The following is an 18,811-nucleotide window of genomic DNA, read 5'->3' as shown; positions in this document are numbered from 1 at the left end:
AAATTGTACAAAACGTAATTCTTCCATTGAGGAAATTCAGAGTGATGGTGGTGTTTGCACTAATAATCCTATGCTATTGCAGTGTTATGGATGACAATATAGGACTTGATCTAAATTCCAATGAAGTCAGTAGACCATAAATTCAAATGGGTTGTGGATCAGGCTCTAACTGAAAAATTCAGGAAGTCCAAAGTTATCGTTCTGGCAACAGCTTTAGCTTCTTCATATGTCACACATAATTAATGCAGAAAACTTAGCATATGCAGTAATAAAGTACAGTGCTATATTTGTGTATATGAGTAGGGATTTATGTGGAAACTGTAACTGAGTTTCCTCATACTCTTTGCATTTAAATTGTTTAACATAATATACAGGAGGATTTTGGTATTGAGTTAATATAAGAAATTAAGGGAACGATTTCACTTGCTTTACAACTGACAAAATGGGAGCAAATGTTGAAATTTGTGCTGAGCAAAAGTTTTTTTTTCTTAATCAAAGATAATATGTAACTATACTTGAGGCAAAATGTAACAAAGTCCAATAATTGCTCAGTTGATTTCTGGCTAGAGTTCAGGGTTTGTTTTTGAGTATCCTCTATTTGTCATGTACCTAAGTTATATACAAGGGCTAGTAACATAAGACTCCGTTACTGAATTGCTACATAACTTTGGGCAACTTTTCACTTTTTGCTTCATTTTCCTTATCTGTCAAATGGGAATAATACTTCACCAGAGGTATTGTGAGGCTTCACTAACATTCTGGAAGTAGTTTGTGGTCCTTTATCTAAGGGCTTATCCATGCAGGGAGTTAGAGTGAAATAGCCGTTGTGCTTTCAGTTCACACCTTAACTTATTTTGTAATAGCTTCCCCACATAGACAAAAGCTAAGTGCAAAGTGTTTTTATGGTTGCCAGTCAGACTCTCGGTTACGGAAGTTGAAATATTTTTGTAACAAACCTTGTTTTCACACGCTAAATGTTCAAAAAAAAATTCAGCTTCTGGGTTGAAATTTTCTGTCCACAGGGGAATTGCTTTTGAAAATTTGAGCAAATTCCTTTCCTTTCAGTAGCTTATGTAGCCTACAGGAACTTTTTAAAAAACAAAAAAATGACAGAACTTTGAACTTGGGAGTTTGGTGTGTGACTACCCCTTGTTGAACTACCTTCATCATCACGCTGGGAAGGTGGGAAGAACTGATTGGCTAACAAGCAATTGGAAAATACTTTTAAACATGCTTAATGAACATCTGTTAAGTCTTAGAGAGTATTAAACCCCTTTGGGGAATCAGAGAATGGAGAGTGTGCATTTCCAGACCTGCATAGTGTCTCTGGATATTCTGGGACCAACATGGCTACAACTACACTGCATACATTCAGTATGGAGAGTAAAACCAGGTTCAGTCATCAAACTTGAATGCCCAGGATTAGTGGGACTGAGTCAGCTGCCCTATGTTAGGGAACCCTGGGCTTGAGTGTCTACATTGTATTTTAACCCTATGTTAAGACTTTTCTAACCCATGCTTGAACCTAGGGCTCTGGCATCCACACTGCAGTGTGCAGACCCAAGTCAGAGTAACCATATCCCAGCATCCCTAGCCTCCCCCACCCCCAGAAATGTGGCTGCTCTAGCTTTAGGGCTGTGGTGCACTGTGGGAAAACTTTAATCCCTTCCCTGCACATTACCAGGAAGCAGCTGACTTTGCAAAAAGTTTGATGGTTCTCTCTCCATTGCAAACCCAGAAGGCTCGCTGATAGTGTGCTTGTAGATCGGTAATCAGAAGAGAATGGGTTAACGCGACCTGAGACGTTTACAAAGGGGGGTGGCTTCCGTTTTCAATCTGGATTCCAGATTGTTGAGCTAGATAGAAGATTAAGGAAGTTGTTCCATGGAATTGTGGGATACTTCCAGTTGACTCGCGGGACCCGAGTCAAGCAGTGGCAGGGGGGCAATTGTGGTTTAGCATCCTGAAAATGTGGCATCATGTATGACCTGGGTATTTTTCCAGGGGCGGCCCCCTGCCGAGAGCCTCAGGTCCCTGAGCCTGGCGTGTCCCTCTCCAACTGGATCCCAGATGGGATCAACTCAGAAGGGCCCCGTGGGATGACAGTACGTTCCATTGCCACTTAAACCCCCCTCCGAAAAAGTTTGCATCCACCTGGGAACAATGGCCCCTACCTCTGAAGGAGGAAAACCTCCATTCATACTGCCAATGTTTACAGTTCCACTGGGAAGGAAAAATTTGAAAAAGATGTCTCAAGTGGACTACCGATGGGAAGGTACACGGGGAGGTATTCAATGTCACGAAAGAGTTTAACATGCCATACAAGTCAATGCTTCACATTGACAGCTGGCATTGGGATGTGGTTGCAGTATTAGTCCCCGGATGGTGTAAAGTTCAACCTAATCCCTGCAGTCCCAAATGGTGGTATATCACGCATGTTACTCACTCAACGACACACACAACCCGCCAATGTGGGGAGATAAATATTACCTGCCCCAAACAATTTGCAGAACCCCTCCTAAATTGTAGCTTCCTCCGCTTAGTCCTAATCTTCAGGAAATAGTTCTTGGAAAGCACCTCCACATCTCCCCCCACCAGTGGTGGTGGCAGATGTTACCCACCACTAAATGGGAGGCAGCCACTCAACGCTGGATCCACCTGAATGCCACCTTGGAAGCTTTAGACATTTACCTGCCCTTGACATGCTTTCAGGTCCCAGCCTTCCTTCCCAATTGTACTGGGGGGGAGGGCACCCTCCAACTCGCCCTCCTCAGGCATATGTTGTCCTTGTCCCCCCCCGGAAAAGGCGGACCATAGTGAGCTCCTTGTGCAGAGGGCCATGAGAAACGAGCAGTTGGAACAACTGGAAAAGGCCGTTGGACTGGTCATAAGTGCGGATCTCACCCGCCTGACATTGGCCACCTGCCGCCCTCAGACATACTACTGAATTGGCCCTCCACACTCAGGATACCTAGCAGGGATTAATTAAGACCATAATTGAGGCCGGGAACCAACTAACATAGGATTCAGTGTGCTCCCAGCTCCAATAATATTTAACCCAACAAATCTGTAGTATGTTTGTGCTATATTGCTGTTTATGTAGCAGTAACCCTAGCCATCATATCAGAGGGAGGGTGGAAACCAAAATGGTGACCCCTCTAAACAAAATGTTGATTCTGGGTCAGCGGGGGGGACTGTCACAGGCCCAAGGACTCCCTCCCTCAGTGGGTCCAATGGGGAGGCAAAGCAGCATTGTATGTTGCTAATGCGGTCGCAAGCATTGCAAGGCATTTCAGGGGAGGGTCAAAGGTGTGAGTGTGGAGTGGAGGAATCCTTTACAGGTTGCAAGAGACCAAAAGAGGGAGGGAGGAAGAGAGCAGAGAACAGGGTAACTCAAAACCTCAGCTAGCTCCATCTGAAGATAAAATGCTGGCCCCAGTCCAAGGTCATGGGCTCGAGAAAAAGTCTGCAGCTGCCCAGCCATGAGAAGAGGAGAACTAAGTGGAGCAGGGCTGCAGAGATTGCAGTAAAGACAGTAAGAGCAAATGAGATGGTGAAGGCCAACGGAAGGGGAGGGGACAATGTCTCTGGAGCCGGTGTGTTTTGCAAACGCCGAGGAGGCCACAGCAAGCCGGTTTGGACTGGTGCAAAGAGCACCAGGAACAGAGGGTCCTAAAACGAAAACACTCCCAAAAGAACCCAAGACTTAAAAACTCTCTTGAGAGCCAAAGCAAGTTGGAGATCACAGCGAAGGCTGGACAACCCGTGCACAGGACAAGAACTCCCATCCACCCCTCCCCCTCTTCTTCTTGCATTACATCCAGGCTTGGCCAGCCTCGGGTCGTGCGTGTGTGAGTATGAAAGTGGGTTAGGGCTGGGGTACTAACGCTTTCTTGCTTCCTTTGAGTGACGTGGGAGCAGTCCCAGCACTCACCGCTATTATTTTATTAATAAAGCTTTAAAACGTAGACACTTGGTGTGCTCTGTCATTTCCTCCCCTAAAGATCCTGCGGCCTCAGCCTGATCATCTGATGCCCTGGGCAGATTGGTAACAGAAATCTGTCACAGGGTCTATGCTGCAGAGCAATAGGGCTCATACCCTGGGTCCCAGCTTAACTTGAGCTCGCGCCCTCCAGCCCTGCAGGGTCCTGGGACCCTGGTTCTGAGCCCTGGGTTAGCCCAATTGTAGTGTAGATGCAAGGGGAGGAGGGGCTTAGGCTTAAACTCAGGCTCAAGCATAGGCTTACACTGCAGTGTAGTCATACCCATAGAGCCAGGTGCATTGATTGGAATAAAAATAACTTAACATCACCCAGTTTATTCATGATTTAGATCAATTTTTTTCAAGGTTTCCTGCATGCTGTTTTTTGCGCTTATACATTTTAGTTATTTTTCTAGAGAAAGGTTGACTTTTATTGTTTGGTAAGCACTGAGCGGGTAACAAGCCTTGTTACTGAGGAGGACGTGGTAGATGTGGTATTTTGATACTGTGTCTCATGACTTTCTCATAAACAAACTAGGGAAAACTAGGCTACATGGAGCTATTATAAGGTGGGTGCATAACTGGCTGGAAAACCCTTCTCAAAGAGTAGTTATCAGTGGTTCACAGTCAAGCTGGAAGAGCATATTGAGTGGGGTCTGGTTCTGTTCAACATCATCTTAAATGATTTAGATAATGGCATAGAGAGTACCCTTATAAAGTTTGTGGATGATCCCAAGCTTGGAGGGAATGCAACTGCTTTGGAGGATAGGATTGAAATTCAACGATCTGGACAAACTGGATAAATGGTGTGATGTAAATAGAATTAAATTCAATAAGGACAAATACGAAGAACTCCACTTGGGAAGGAACAATCAGTTGCACGCATACAAAAAGGGAAATGACTGCCTAGGAAGGAGTACTGCAGAAAAGGATCTGGGGATTTATAGTGCATCCATAGCTAAATATGAGTAAACAGTGTAACATTGTTGCCACAAAAGCGAACATCATTCTGGGATGTATCAGCAGGAGTGCTGTAAGTGACACAGGAGAAGTAATTCTTCCACTCTACTCCGTGCTGATAAGGCCTCAGCTGGAGTATTGTGTCCAGTTCTGGACACCACATTTCAGAAAAGCTTTGACTTTCTCCAATTTGTCCGCAAGGAGAGGAACAAAAATGATTAAAGGTCTAGAAAACATGATCTATGAGAGTGAAAAATTGTTCTAATTATCCACTGAGAGTAAGACAAGAAGGAATGAGTTTAAATTGCAGCAAGGGAGATTTGAGTTGGACATTAGGAAAAACTTCCTAAGTGTCAGGGTAGTTAAGCACTGGAACAAATTGCCTAGGGAGGTTGTGGAATCTCTGTCATTGGTGGTTTTTAAAACAGGTTAGACAAAGTTATTGTTTAGTTATTGGTGCTGCCTTGAGTGCAGGGGACTAGACTAGATGACCTCTCGAGGTCCCTTCCAGTCCTACTCTTCTATTTCGATGTTGACTTGCAAATAAATGGTCTTTGCATTAAATTTGGTAGGTGTGGTGGTTGGGTTTTGTTTTGTTTTTTAAACTAACCAGGAAGGTACATTATATCTATAGACACTTATTTAGGCAATTGTATAAGTTATCTTACGTTTATTCAGTGTCTTAATTTGTACAATTTTATTATTTCAGAAAATGGTAAATGATGCGTTTATTTACTAGATGATTAATTTTTGTTTATTTGTATCAAGCTCTGTTTGGATGGAAATTCAAATTCACTTAAATATATAAAAAACATTTTAAAGTTTTAGTTTTCTTTAACTAATAAAGCTTTCTGATAAGGATAAAAAAATTATCAAAGCATATTTTGCATTTAAAACTAACTTTCTTTAATAAATCAGTATTCTCTGTAGTTGGTAAAATGAACTGATTGTTTCTAATCACTGTGTCCTTTTGAGATTTTTTCGAACTAGTAGATCTCTTCTTCCCACTTAGCTTTTATTAATACATTGGAAGAGGAAAACAAACTTTCCTGCTTTTTCAACTCTGATTCCTTAATTTTGAATGAACTAGTCATTGAACCAAACTAGTTGAATAATCTAAATGAAGAAAATATTCTCTCTGCATCTGCAGATGAGACTACTGCTTTCAAAAGCAAGTTCAACAAACTCTGATTCCAGTTACTTAGCCAGTGACTTCCACCAGTTCACTGGTTTGACTTTCTTTATAACTCAGCAACAAATATGCACTGTTTAGTATTTTTCAAATTAATTAAAATTATTGTAATAGATTGAATAAGTTTAGGCCTTAACATAGGTTGTCATAATTAAAATTAAAATTTAAATTGTTTTCTAAATAAACCTGTATTTAATTCAAATTTAAAAAATGATTTTTATTGTTTTTAATCTACCCTGCATAGAGAAATCGATAAGTATTGAACATATTTTATACTTTCTAGAATTTCTATTCAGTTGTACAGAATGTCTTGATTAAGAGTTTACTGAACTCAATGCTGTCTCCTTCCATTATTATCATTACACTATTTTACATAATACCATCTGTATCTGATCCGGTACAATGAGTAATGCATGTCTAACAATGAATAGTGCATGTCTAACAAATTATTTGTTGTCCTGAAGCACTTAGACCGAAGGGACAAGTCTGTACTAATGTGTTCATGGTTGCTGGAATGCTAAACAGAACAAATGAATACTGGAGAGCTTTTAGAAAAGAAGGTGTCTTGCAGACCCAAATCAGAGGCCATTTAATCTTGATGATATGCAGGAAACTGGGAGTGGGCTGGAGACAACAAGAACAGATGGGAGAAACTTATCCAGAGTGGAAAAGGAGACCAGGGAGGGGGAGAGAAGAGAGAGAAGACCGCAGTATTGTGTGTGTGTTTTTTCTCTCTCTCTCTCTGGTGTCTTGTTTCTGCATGCATCATGCTTACAATTAAGATTCAGAACATTTTGCAACATACAGAACCTCAATACTATGGCAAGGCCCCCGATTACCATGCATAGTAGTGTCCCAGTGTCATCCACTGTATTCAGCAATGGTGGATAGGTACATCACTTGGATTTTTTCTGTTAGTATTCTTCGCAAAACAGTTCATTGCATTGGCCCTTTAAATTTCAGAGTTAACATCATACTGAGATTAATGGAAGCAGGTGAAACCTCAGTCCTATTGCTTCAAGCTGTTTGTAGGCTGAGGAAGTCACTAAACTAAATAATTCAGAAGGTTATCTCAACAATCCAAAGGGCTAGAAAAGTTTGGGATTTTTTTTAAGTAAAAGCTAAAAGCCTGTAACTGAGTTCTGCAGTGGGGATGAGAGATGGATTTCACTGGCTGTGGAATCTCAGAAAACACAGGGCCTTTCTTAGAACATACTTTGTTCCCAGATATGGAGGTTAATAAGTTGTGGTAAGATACCACGAACATACATTTTACTGTGTGGGTTGTCACTGGTTGCTTTGAAATTTGAAAAGATCTACATTACCAAACAGTGAGAGAGAAACGATCTTACTTCTCTTCCTCCCACCCTGCCTTCTGGGGGCTCTAACAAAGAGTCTTGTCTTCATTTGCAGCTTGTGATGTTCAAGCAAAAAGCCCTAGTGTATATTAGTGTTCTCACTTTTATGGGTAGAACTTAAGATGTTTTCTATATACAGTAAAATTTTTCTTTGTGAAAGGAGTTGGAGGTGGCATTCACTTCCAGCAAGAAAACAAGTCCTGACATCTAAGCAGTGTCCATGTTGCTCACTTTGGTTACTCTTTCCTCTCTGGGCCATGAAATCACGGGTTCAGGACTTCAGCTTGTACACAATGAGCCATCACACAGATCGGTACTGTACTAGAAGTTGAGGTGAGCATTAAACTAAAGTTTGACTACTTTGCTTGTGATAGTTCCATCTATTTTGTTATTATTTTCATCACAAATTGTCATCAGAGTAGGCCAGTTCTTAATAAATAGCTCAACTACTGAATTCCATCATACATCTTGGGGGAGAATTAGTTTGGATCCTCCTGCTCTCTTCAGTGAAGCTGAAGCAAAGTGGTTATTATGGAATTATTTTGCAATTTCAGTAACATTTTCCTTTATTCCTGGAGTTATACTTAAGTCTTTGGCTAAAAGATGCATCAAATGAGCACTGCACCCATCTGTTGCAAGTTTTCAGGTTCCCTTCCTTATCTCTATGTATCGTCTCATCTTTGCTGCACTTGCAGCATTGTTGGTGACAAAGATATATACTTGACTCTTGAATATTTAAGTATCAGAGGGGTAGCCGTGTTAGTCTGGATCTGTAAAAAGCAACAGAGTCCTGTGGCACCTTTAAGACTAACAGATGTATTGGAGCATAAGCTTTCGTGGGTGAATGCCCACTTTGTCGGATGAATATTTCGTGGGTGAATATTCAGTTTGTTATAGCTTTTACTGCTGCTACTTTAAGTATTCTGCAGTATCCGTTGTTTTTGTAAGCTAGACAACGCCATCTCCTATTGTGACACAAGCACATATTACAGGAGCACTGCCACCCATCATGACTCAGATTAATGAATTTCCCGTTTTTTTGCACACTTCAATTTCCCTCTCAGACACTTCCTCCAGCATCCTTCCAGCAATGTCTGCTCTGCCGGGTGGAATGTATCCTGGAGGTAATGATTGAACTATATGACAATGAAATGTTTGTTCTGAACAAGACAAAAGGGAGAACTTGTTGTACAAATGAAGGAATCAATATTTTCATCTGTGGAATCTTGCTGGTCCTGACTACAAACTAATCCATGGTTTTACTGAGTGATAAAGACTTTTTTTATATATACTGGTAATCTACTGTCTGACATATGTTTAGTTGTAGCACTAGTGGTGGTACCAGCAGATGACTGTAAGGCTGTAGACATTGCAGATGGTGGACATTCATAACCCCTTATGTCTGAGGTGAACCCTGAAACAAAATGGCTTTTAATTATGAAACAATTATGAAGCTTCCTGGGTTGCATGTCATGTAGGTATGTAAAATCTTGTCCAGCTCCTCAAAAAATACAGGTTGCATGTCACCTGCCAGATTTTTTTTCCTATTGTCCCTCATTTTAATAAAGAGCAAACCGCTCAGGAGCACCTATATCTGGCAACGTTAGGCATTCTGGTTATAGCCCCTCACAGGCATCTGCCTAACAATGTCAATAAAAAGGTCTTTATTCCAGTGGTTGGCCACAAGAGTTTCCTGCATCAGTGCTTCTCCCCAGATAACAAAAAGATCCAGTGTCTCGGCATGGCTCCAAGCAGCTGCTCAAGGCATGTTGTAGGGTTTCTGGAGTATTATCACAGCTGTTCTTATAAACTGGAATCCAGAAGTGAATGGATAATATCTGGCTATGTGCCACCTTATAAACAGGGGAGGGAACATCCAGTCAACTTGACCGTAGAGCAGGGGAGGGCACACTGGTAAACAGGTCAGTAACAGTCACCCGCAAAGCAGTTTGGGATAGCCATTTGGAAGACTGTTAAAAAAGTTTGCAGCATCATTGCATGCACATGAACAGCAGACCAGACTAACTCACTTTGCAACAAAGTTAGTTCACTTTGAAAGAGAACTTCAGAGTTCCCAATACATGCGGAGTCAGTGCACGACAATAAATTGCATTGTATGCATGCAAGCGTTTTCAAAGCAGATTAACTCAAAGCTGGGGATTAAACCCCCTACATAGACAAGCCCTAATTGAGAAAGAGATGATGTTTACTTCGCTGATATGAAACTAACATCAAAATGAAATCTGTCTGGGTCCAAGTACTGTGTGTGTGTGTGTGTGTGTGTGTGTGTGTGTGTGTGTGTGCGTGTGCGCGCGTGCTGGGAGAATGGCCTGGTTCTATCACTGTGCATCTCTATTCTGGTCACTGGTTGGGACAAATGAGAGCGCTCTGTGTTTCTGCTTATCCTGGACGTTCCAGTCTTAGGGGATCAACTAATCAGATACTGGTATGATCAAGAAATGAAAAGAGCACTTAATAAACGTAAGTTCTACAAAATGTCGAAGGGAAAGTAGCCACCTTACTATCCATATAACTTGTGGACTAAACTTTTCAGCATGTTGTTTGTCCTTTCTCAATTAATTCTGCATGTTAGTATGTAATGTACTCTTGCCTCTCTCTTTCATAGTAATGTCTGCATTGCCTTCCCTCCAGATCAGTCATCTCTCAGTTACTGTTCTGTTCAGTTTAGTGAAATAATACCTTGCATTTTGAGTAAAGATGTCTATTCACAATGTCCAGTTTTATATTCCCTCAAACCCCCCATAATCGGAATGGTATGATTGAAACTGAAGAACAGCTGTCATGATAAAAGTTCATGATCTTGTCACTGGTGCAAGCAGACAAAGATAACATAGAGCACTTGTACTGAAAGAAGCATGGACCATTCGTTAAGAAGCTTCTTCCTTCCTAATCCCTGAATGCTCCTAATTGACAGTGGTCTGTTCAGAATGACTGCACTTCCTTAAAGCAAACCCCATGCTGGAACTGGACACCCAGGCCTCACCACTCTTCCAATTACCAGCTCTATTGGGTTTTGAGTCAGGAAAGCTAAATGTTTTCAGTCAAAGCAAGATATCTGAATTGCAGCTGAACTTATTAAAACTAATGGTATGCCCTTCATTTTAAGCGTCTTCAGTTCCAGGCTTCCACTGAGTTCAAGAAGTAGAGCAAGATTTTTGTGATTAATATAATAGGAGCAAAAAATTGCAGGAAGAAGGAACTGTTCAGAAGGTATTGGTTCATTCCCCATTAGCACTGCTTATGACTTCTACATGTCTAAGGTTTACTACTGAGACTTTTAAGTCCATGAACACCAAAAGCATAAGCAAGTCTACTGTGTACAGATGAAGGAAAGCTCTTTCAGGAGCACATTTAAAGTAAGGCTGAGACCCTGATCCTTCTTTTTTCTCTCCTGCAGAACTTGCCAGGGCTCTTTTGTTGAACCTTTAGGTCTCCACTTCAGCATGTTTACAAACACCTTACAGAACCAATGCACTGTTGCTCAGCAAGACAAATGGCTACCTCCGACCTATGGACTCCAAATAATTGGAACCTATGCCCAGACTGAGATGGGCCACGGTTAGTTCCTTTTAGAGACCAATGGGTAACCTCTGTGCTGTGACTCCAGCTAATAAATTGGTGGTGATGCTCTGTAGTTAAAATCTAAAGGGTGAAGGATTCAATAAATATAAATTAAAAAATTAACAAAACCAAAAAAAACCACACCCCAAAGGCCAGTTGACCATTAAGGCCACAGTAGAGTTCTTCTACTGGTTGACAACACAGTCTCTCACTCGCAAATGGCTTTAATTATGACTTTTTTTTAAAAAATACACCTCCTGCTTGGTCACTAACTTAATAGTTGTTAAAACAAAGATTAAAATATGAGGTTTGTGCCTAGAGGAGCTTGAATATTCTATTGATTATGGTACCAAGGACTAACAGAAGTCAGCAGTAGTTTTGTTTGTGCCTGAATTTAGGGTATGTAAGTTGCAAAGTGAAGCTAATGCATTGATGAGCAGCCTAAATAACTCAGCCATATGTCTTTAGGTATAATGTAGCTTGGTGAAGTTGTGCATCACATGTTTGTGAAAGACTGGTTATAGGTATGCTTGTCCCAAGCACTGTTCTAGGTGTAGCTGCATTTAGCTATATGTATTTTTATGGAAAGTTCCTGTTTTATAGGGAAAAGCCCTGTTCCTATTTTCTGAATTTATCAAAACACAAGAACTGATTGTGGACCCAGGGAATCCTATTCCCTAAGCAGCACAGTGCCCAAGACTGCAAAATATACAAGTCCCAGCAAGTGAAGTTTCAGTGGCTGAGAAAATGAAATGGTTCTCTTTTTACACTTCCTGAAGTCAAACCTGGAATGTGCCCAACATATTGTAATTTCCCAGGCCAGATAGCAAAACCCATGGCTTGGATCTCAGTTACTTTGGTTACTGCTACTATGCCAGCTGAAAATGCAAAGAAGAGTCACTTGATGGAATTCTTCACATCACTATGATAAATCTACAGGCTCCAGCTCTAAACCAAACTAGCTAAAGACCAGAAGTTGTGAAACAAGTGGATGATATCCTGTGACTAAACAACTGCTTACTGATCTTGTTTCCTTCCCCCTACAAGTTTTAAATCAAATCTGTTTTACAAAAGTGATTTGGTTTTGCATGCTGTGTCATTGATCTATCCCTGGGTGAGGATCAGTTTGCTTGAAATGTTCACCATGTTCTGTGACTAACTAGCCGATTGATTGATTGATTAAACCTACCATCACTCTCACTAGCTGTGTTTATATTGGAGTAACTCATACTTTCCATGTCAAAAACTGATTCTTAACGTCTGTTAGGAATGTCTGCTGTGAATGTTGGGTAATTATTATAATATTGCACAGGTTACATTGATGATATCTGACTTCTAGTTGATATATTTTTTTAGCCTGATATTTATAGTGGCTTCAGAGGTTCATGATAGGTAAAGGGATAGGAGTTTTTATCCAGTCCAGAATGGCAGTGATTAATAGGTGTTGGTATCAGGTTCAGTAGCCTACGTGAAATGAGTTGGTTTTCAGTCCATTTCATAGTGAATAGGTGTTCATTTAAAACACCATATTTGGGAGTAATTGTCAATCTGGAATGGTGCATGGAAGCCTTTTCTCCCCTCCAAAGAGGTCCTCTCTAGCACATGGTTGAAGCTTATTGATAAAGTGGAGTTGGGGGACTATTTTATTGTCGCCACCTGTACTGTATCTGTTGTGTTGTTAAATAAGGACTTCAGCCTTCATGACTAGGGCCCTACCAAATTAATGGTCCGTTTTGGTCAATTTCATGGTCCTAGGATTTTAAAAACCATAAATTTCATGATTTCAGCTATTTAAATCTGAAATTTCACAGTGTTGTAACTGTAGGTTCCTGACCCAAAAAGGAGTTGTGTGGGGGGGGTCACAAGGTTATTGTGGGGGAGGGGGTTATGGTACTGCTACCCTTACTACTTCACTGCTGCTGGCAGCAGCTCTGCCTTCAGAGCTGGGTCGCTGAAAAGCAGTGGCTGCTGGCTTGGAGTCCAGCTCTGATGGCAGAGCCACCACCAGCAATAGCACAGAAGTAAGGATGGCCTGGTATGGTATTGCCACCCTTCTGTGTTGCTGGCTGCAGAGTTGGGCCCTCAGTCAGCAGCCACCACTCTCTGGCTGTACAGCAGTGCGGAAGTAAGGGTGGCATGGTATGGTATTGCTACCCTTACTTCTGCACTGCTGCTGGCGGGGCGCTGACACCCAACTCTGAAGACAGCACAGAAGTAAGGGTGGCAATACTGTGACTCCTCCCCCCCCCCCTTAAAATAACTTTGTGACCACCACCCCCTGCAACTCCCTTTTGGGTCAGGACCCCTAATTTGAGAAATGCTGGTCTCCCCCATTAAATCTGTATAGTATAGGGTAAAAGCACACAAGACCAGATTTCATGGTCCATGATGCATTTTTCATGGCCGTGAATTTGGTAGGGCCCTATTCATGACTGTCAGCTGGGCACCTTTCACCAGCACTAAACTCACTTAAAAGCTTGATGTTTCTAATGTTAAAGTGACCACTAAATCCAACCCAGCTGGGTTACTATATAAGGCATATGGCATTACAAAATATTGCTGTCTAACAATTTCTTTTGGATCTTCATTATAACAAACCCAGCAATTAGGATTGCCAGCCCTCTGGGATTGGCCTGGAATCTCTGGAATTAAAGATTAATCTTTAATTAAGGATTAAGTCATGTGATGAAATCTCCAGGAATACATCCAACCAAAATTGGCAACCCTACCAGAAATGCCAAAGTAGAAAGAATTGCTGTTACTAGGAAGCTCTATGTGTAAAAGAACATGCCAGTGTATAGTAAAGTGCGAGAATACTTTAGTCCATTCTGGCCCTTTAAGCCTCTAAATTGAGACCAGTGCTCTTTCAGGAACCCAGATCTATTACCTGAAAACTACGTTCATTCTATGAATGACTTGGCAAAAAACTACATATTTGTACAGTGTAAAATATAGGTACCGGACATATTGTCCTTTGGGGATCAACACTTCTGCAGTGCCTGCATCCCAGCCACTCTAGTGTTTTTCCTTCTTCACTATGTGCTGGTGTCAGCAGTTGAAAAATAATCCTACCCTCTCACTAGTACTTTCCAACAGATGAGGAAATGTGTTTTTCACCAAAGTATCCAAAATGTCCTTATGTGAAACCTCTCACAAGAAGTTCCAATTGGATGAATTATCTTGTGAGACTTCAAAACAAAGAAACAAGCTTAGGTTACCACAGTTGGGAGATTTGGGGGTCAAAGAGAAACAGTTCTCTAAGTTTTTAAAAACAACAAGGAGTCTGGTGGCACCTTAAAAACTAAGATTTATTTGGGCATGAGCTTTCGTGGGTAAAAACCTCGTTGAAGGTATCAAAACCAGTAAGGGTTAATAATAATAATAATAATAATAATAATACATTACATTTTCTGGTGTCCAAAGACTTCTGGACTCTGGAACTAGAACTAAAAATAACCTGATAACCAGTATCTGATAGAATTTGGAGTGGGCTAGGCGAAGTGGGAGATGCACATTATAATGAAGCATGTTTGGTTGTGGGGCGGGGGCTCTGTTCTTGACTGATAAATGTTTTTTCACACACAGCTGCAGTTACGGTCACTAGCTTTGACTGATTGCTTATGCAGAGCACTGTCCTTTTTTGTTTGAAGGCTTCTAAAGAGCAGACAAAATTTTAGAAAAAGAGGTTGTGTTGGCGAATGGAGGAGATCGTATTTGGAACTCGAGTCCATATATGCTACGTATGTCTAATTTGCAAGTCCAAAGCAAAGTCTAAAACATTGACAGCTATGACAAGTTTAAGAAATCTAGATGGAAACATTGCTCTTTCTGCTGAAACAAGTGGGACTTTCAAGTGGTAAGGGGTTTGAGCATTTCCTGGAACCCCATTCAAATCATGAAGCTGTGTAGACTTGACTCAGTTCTAAAATAATCCAATCTAACTTCAGCCAGCCAGCTCTGTCTTTAAACTAAAACACAATCTGACTCATGCCAGCCTTTATCCATTTTAAATTCAAATGTGTTCTTGCTTCCAGAATCTTCTTTCTCATTGGTTTGTATTAACTCCCTATACTAGCCAATATGCTACATCAGAAATAGATTTTCCTCTTTAAACTGGAGCCAAAGCTAAAAAGGGGGAGTGTTGGATATGCTGTCCTGCTTAGCATAGAGGAAAATGCGCTGCAGTATGATTGAGTATTCCAGATCTCTTTATAGTACAGACCAAAGAAAAGGACAGTGCTTTAGTTTGCTCAAATATGCATGCTAAATTCTTAACACAATTTTTTTTTTTCCCCCTCAATCTTCACCTTGAACCTCACGCTTGCTTCCTTCCCATAATATTCCCTTCACATTCCCATCCCTTGGCATTTCGGCACAGCTGTATTCATCGTGGACGGCCTGAGCCCCTGGATCTCCACCTGGGCATGTTCTTGCCCACCCTCCTCACCCAGGCAACCCTGGAACAGCAGGACCGCTTCTTCATGCCTGCCTGGAACCTGGAGATCATTGGCACTTATGCACAGACTGAGATGGGCCATGGTACAGTACATTCGCTCAAGTGTATTCAAAAAGGTGGTTTTCTGTACAGAGGATGTCTATCTGCACAGGGAACATGGCATGCACTTTCCAGAATCTCTGCAGGTGCAGTTCTGGCCATGGGGAAAAGTGTATACTTTCTGGAATTTTAGATAGTTCGCATGTACTACACATAGTACCCCACTGTTTAATGTTTGATCTCTGAGTTTCTGATGTGCCCGTCATTGTGGTATCTGGGTGTATTTGATGTTCACTTTTCTTGTCACTCAAATGAGGGAGACTGAGACTAATGAAAATACTCTATTTATATGGGTGTGTTGATATGAGAATATTTCAGCTTCTACACCCACGTGACTCTCCCTGATCAGTTTGGTTGCTCTACTTGGCATTCAGCTGGAAGGCAGGAGTGCAGACTTTTACAGAGCCTGAAAGAGATGATAAAATAGTGAGTCAGTTTTTTCATTTGGGGCTGACCATAGTTTGGAGATCACCTGGGTAAGCTCAGTTTCTGCACTCACATATCTCTTAAGTTCCCTCTTTTTCTTCCTACTGTGGCATGCTCTTTTCATCATCAAGAATTGAATGTTTTTTCTCCTTTATCCACCCACTTCTCAGTTAGTTTCACAGTTGCCTTTCCTCTGCTTACAGGCTTAGGGAGAAGTGGCAAATACTCAATGTTTCCCCATCATTTCCCCCCCCCCCCCCCCCAACCACATTTCAATGACCCTGGCAGTGACCCAGTTTCCTAGCCCTAGGCACAAGTGAGCATTTGCTGAAGTCTTGCAAGATCAGTGGGGACCACGTGTATGTGTCCCACAACTTCACAACACATGAGCACATTCTGCCTGGAAGACACTTGTTTTTGAAACTTGTCGGTGGGAAAATGTTTTGAATAGTGAGCTTGGATCTATCCTTCACCTACAGAGACATCAAGAGACAATGAAGCCTGATTTGCAGATATTTTAGTAGTAAAAGCATGGTCATTTGAAATGAGATGCTTATGTACAGTCAGATTTGAAGCTCATGGTGGTGGGGTGGCCTGGCAATTCAGTAAGGGTATATCAAGTTGGCTATGGAGACACCAGAGGTAGAACTACAAACTTTGGAAATTAGTGCATGGACACATCAGGGTAGGTCAGGCCTCTTGATGAAATGCCCATGTAGCGTCAATGGTTCTGTAATGGTCTGCCCTCTGGAGCATCAGGTCAGTCCCTCAACTGGTCATCTACATCTAGAGTTAAATTGACTGGACGCCAGTGCAGGGAATGTCATCTGATAAATAGAGCTGCCTTCAGTTTGCGTGAAGTGAGGACCTGGGATGAGGGGAGTGGAAGTAGTTAATGGAATTGTTACCTTCAGCCTGTTGTTAGTGGCTGAAGTATCTTCAGTAATCTAGCATATATGCTCTTGTGTTTTCACATGGATTTGGGAGAAACCGCTCTATCAGATGAGTGGGATACAAGCCCATTGGAGAGGGAATAATGATGGCAGCACTTCTTAGAGCATGTTTTATTAAATGCATGTGACTTTGTTTTGCAATTTAATCAGATTCCAGTATCAGTGTAATCAGGCTAAGCTATGGCATTGTGGATCATTTCTTGATCATATGCTTCTTGACGCAAAACCAGTGAGGTGTCAAGGTGGAGGTGCTTGAAAATTAAAGGGCCTAATTTTGGAACAACCTGAAAACTGGCACTTGTATCATTTGAAATAATTTTACATTTCCGGCTTAGTGCCCAGGCAGTCAGATTAATAACTCCCATACTTCTAAAATTCCATGCTCTAAGTGTACACTGTAGTGTATCCTCTCTACCTTTTGGGTTATATTGTTTGCTGCATCACTGCTGGAGTTCAGCAATTCATTGTTCAATTCTGTTTCTGTGTTGTCATCTGTGACGGTCAAAATATAATGTGCTAATTGCCCATAGGAACTCACCTTCGAGGCTTGGAAACCACTGCCACCTATGACCCCGCTACCCAGGAATTCATCCTCAACAGCCCCACTGTGACCTCCATTAAGTGGTGGCCAGGTGGACGTAAGTGAATCACTGTGCATTTGAACTTGAAAGCTAAAGGAGGCACTCCCCTGTCTGTAGGAGGTGGTGATTCATATCCATGTTAGGACTGTCGCATCTGGAAGGTAGTGACTGGAAATTGGTACACAAGGAAGTTGCGTGTGGAGCTAAATCATTCTTCAGCCAAGTAGGAGATTTATCAAAGTTCAGCTGTAATCTTGAATCATCAGATTTCTTTGGGCACTTTTTTTTTTTGAGTTGTTACACAACATGAGTTTAGTATGACTTTAAGCTGAAGTTTTATCTCCTGTGTATTTGAAGCCTCTCCTTCGTTTCTGACTTAGGCAAAGCCCCTTTGACTTCACTAGGAGTCTTGCCAAGGAATTGTGTAGTACTGAATGTGATCCTTGAGACAATTATGAAGCTGCTTCACACACAACTTCAGTGGCTTTAATGAGAGTTCCATTTGTGAGCCAGCTATAGGATCAGGCCCTTAACTAACATTGAAGAGCGAATATATAGTCGAGCTTGTCAAATCTCAGATGGTGTTTTATCGAAGAGAGAGTTTGCATGTATTAAAATTATATTTTTTTTCTCTGCTCTTGCAGTTGGAAAGACCTCAAACCATGCCATAGTTCTGGCTCAGCTCTACACCCAGGGCCAATGCAAAGGGCTGCATGCCTTCATTGTACCCATACGGCAGCTGGGTACCCATGAGCCCTTGCCAGGTAAGAGTCTACACTGGGGTTTATCACCCTTGGGAAACCAAGGGTCAACACATTGTCAGTCCATATAGCTTTGCAAGCATTGTTAACGTACATGGCTTATCTTTCAAACTGAACTCAGATAGCAATGCAGTGCAGAATATAACACTTCAACACAAGTGCACGGATAGGTCTTGTGTGGCTCTAGAAGCCTGAGGGCTCTTACCTTAAGACTTAAAACAGTGGTTCCCAAACTTTTCAGCATCACACCGCCTTTTTAATTTTCAAGAAACCCTCATGCCCCCACCTCTCCTTTACCATCATCCAACCCCCCCAATCCTTGTCCCCTGACCGCCCCCCCCCCCCAGGACCCCCCGCACCCTCCAGGACCAACCCTCTATCCATCCCCCCTGCTCCCTATCTCCTGACTGCCCCGACCCCTATCCACACCCCCAGCCCCTGACAGGCCCCCCGGGACTCCC

At 41.9% G+C, this 18,811-nt stretch overlaps 1 protein-coding gene across 2 annotated transcripts in view; it reads left to right on the top strand.

Annotated features, from left to right (window-relative positions):
• ACOX1 (acyl-CoA oxidase 1) overlaps positions 1–18,811 on the top strand; it is a 33,661-nt gene that overhangs the window by 2,957 nt on the left and 11,893 nt on the right. The window contains exons 3-5 of one of the 2 annotated variants that reach the window (XM_054048358.1): positions 15,453–15,613; positions 17,539–17,646; positions 18,234–18,353. In XM_054048358.1, coding sequence (XP_053904333.1) covers positions 15,453–15,613; positions 17,539–17,646; positions 18,234–18,353 — 389 coding nt within the window. Of the gene's footprint in view, positions 1–10,910; positions 11,072–15,452; positions 15,614–17,538; positions 17,647–18,233; positions 18,354–18,811 lie in introns of both variants that reach the window. The other variant, XM_054048359.1, reaches the window with a different exon arrangement.

This window comes from Malaclemys terrapin, chromosome 13 (genome assembly GCF_027887155.1).
Source record: "Malaclemys terrapin pileata isolate rMalTer1 chromosome 13, rMalTer1.hap1, whole genome shotgun sequence".
NCBI lineage: Eukaryota > Metazoa > Chordata > Testudines > Emydidae > Malaclemys > Malaclemys terrapin.
The sequence above is the reverse complement of the archived record's forward strand: the minus strand, read 5'-3'. Positions and strand labels throughout refer to the sequence as shown.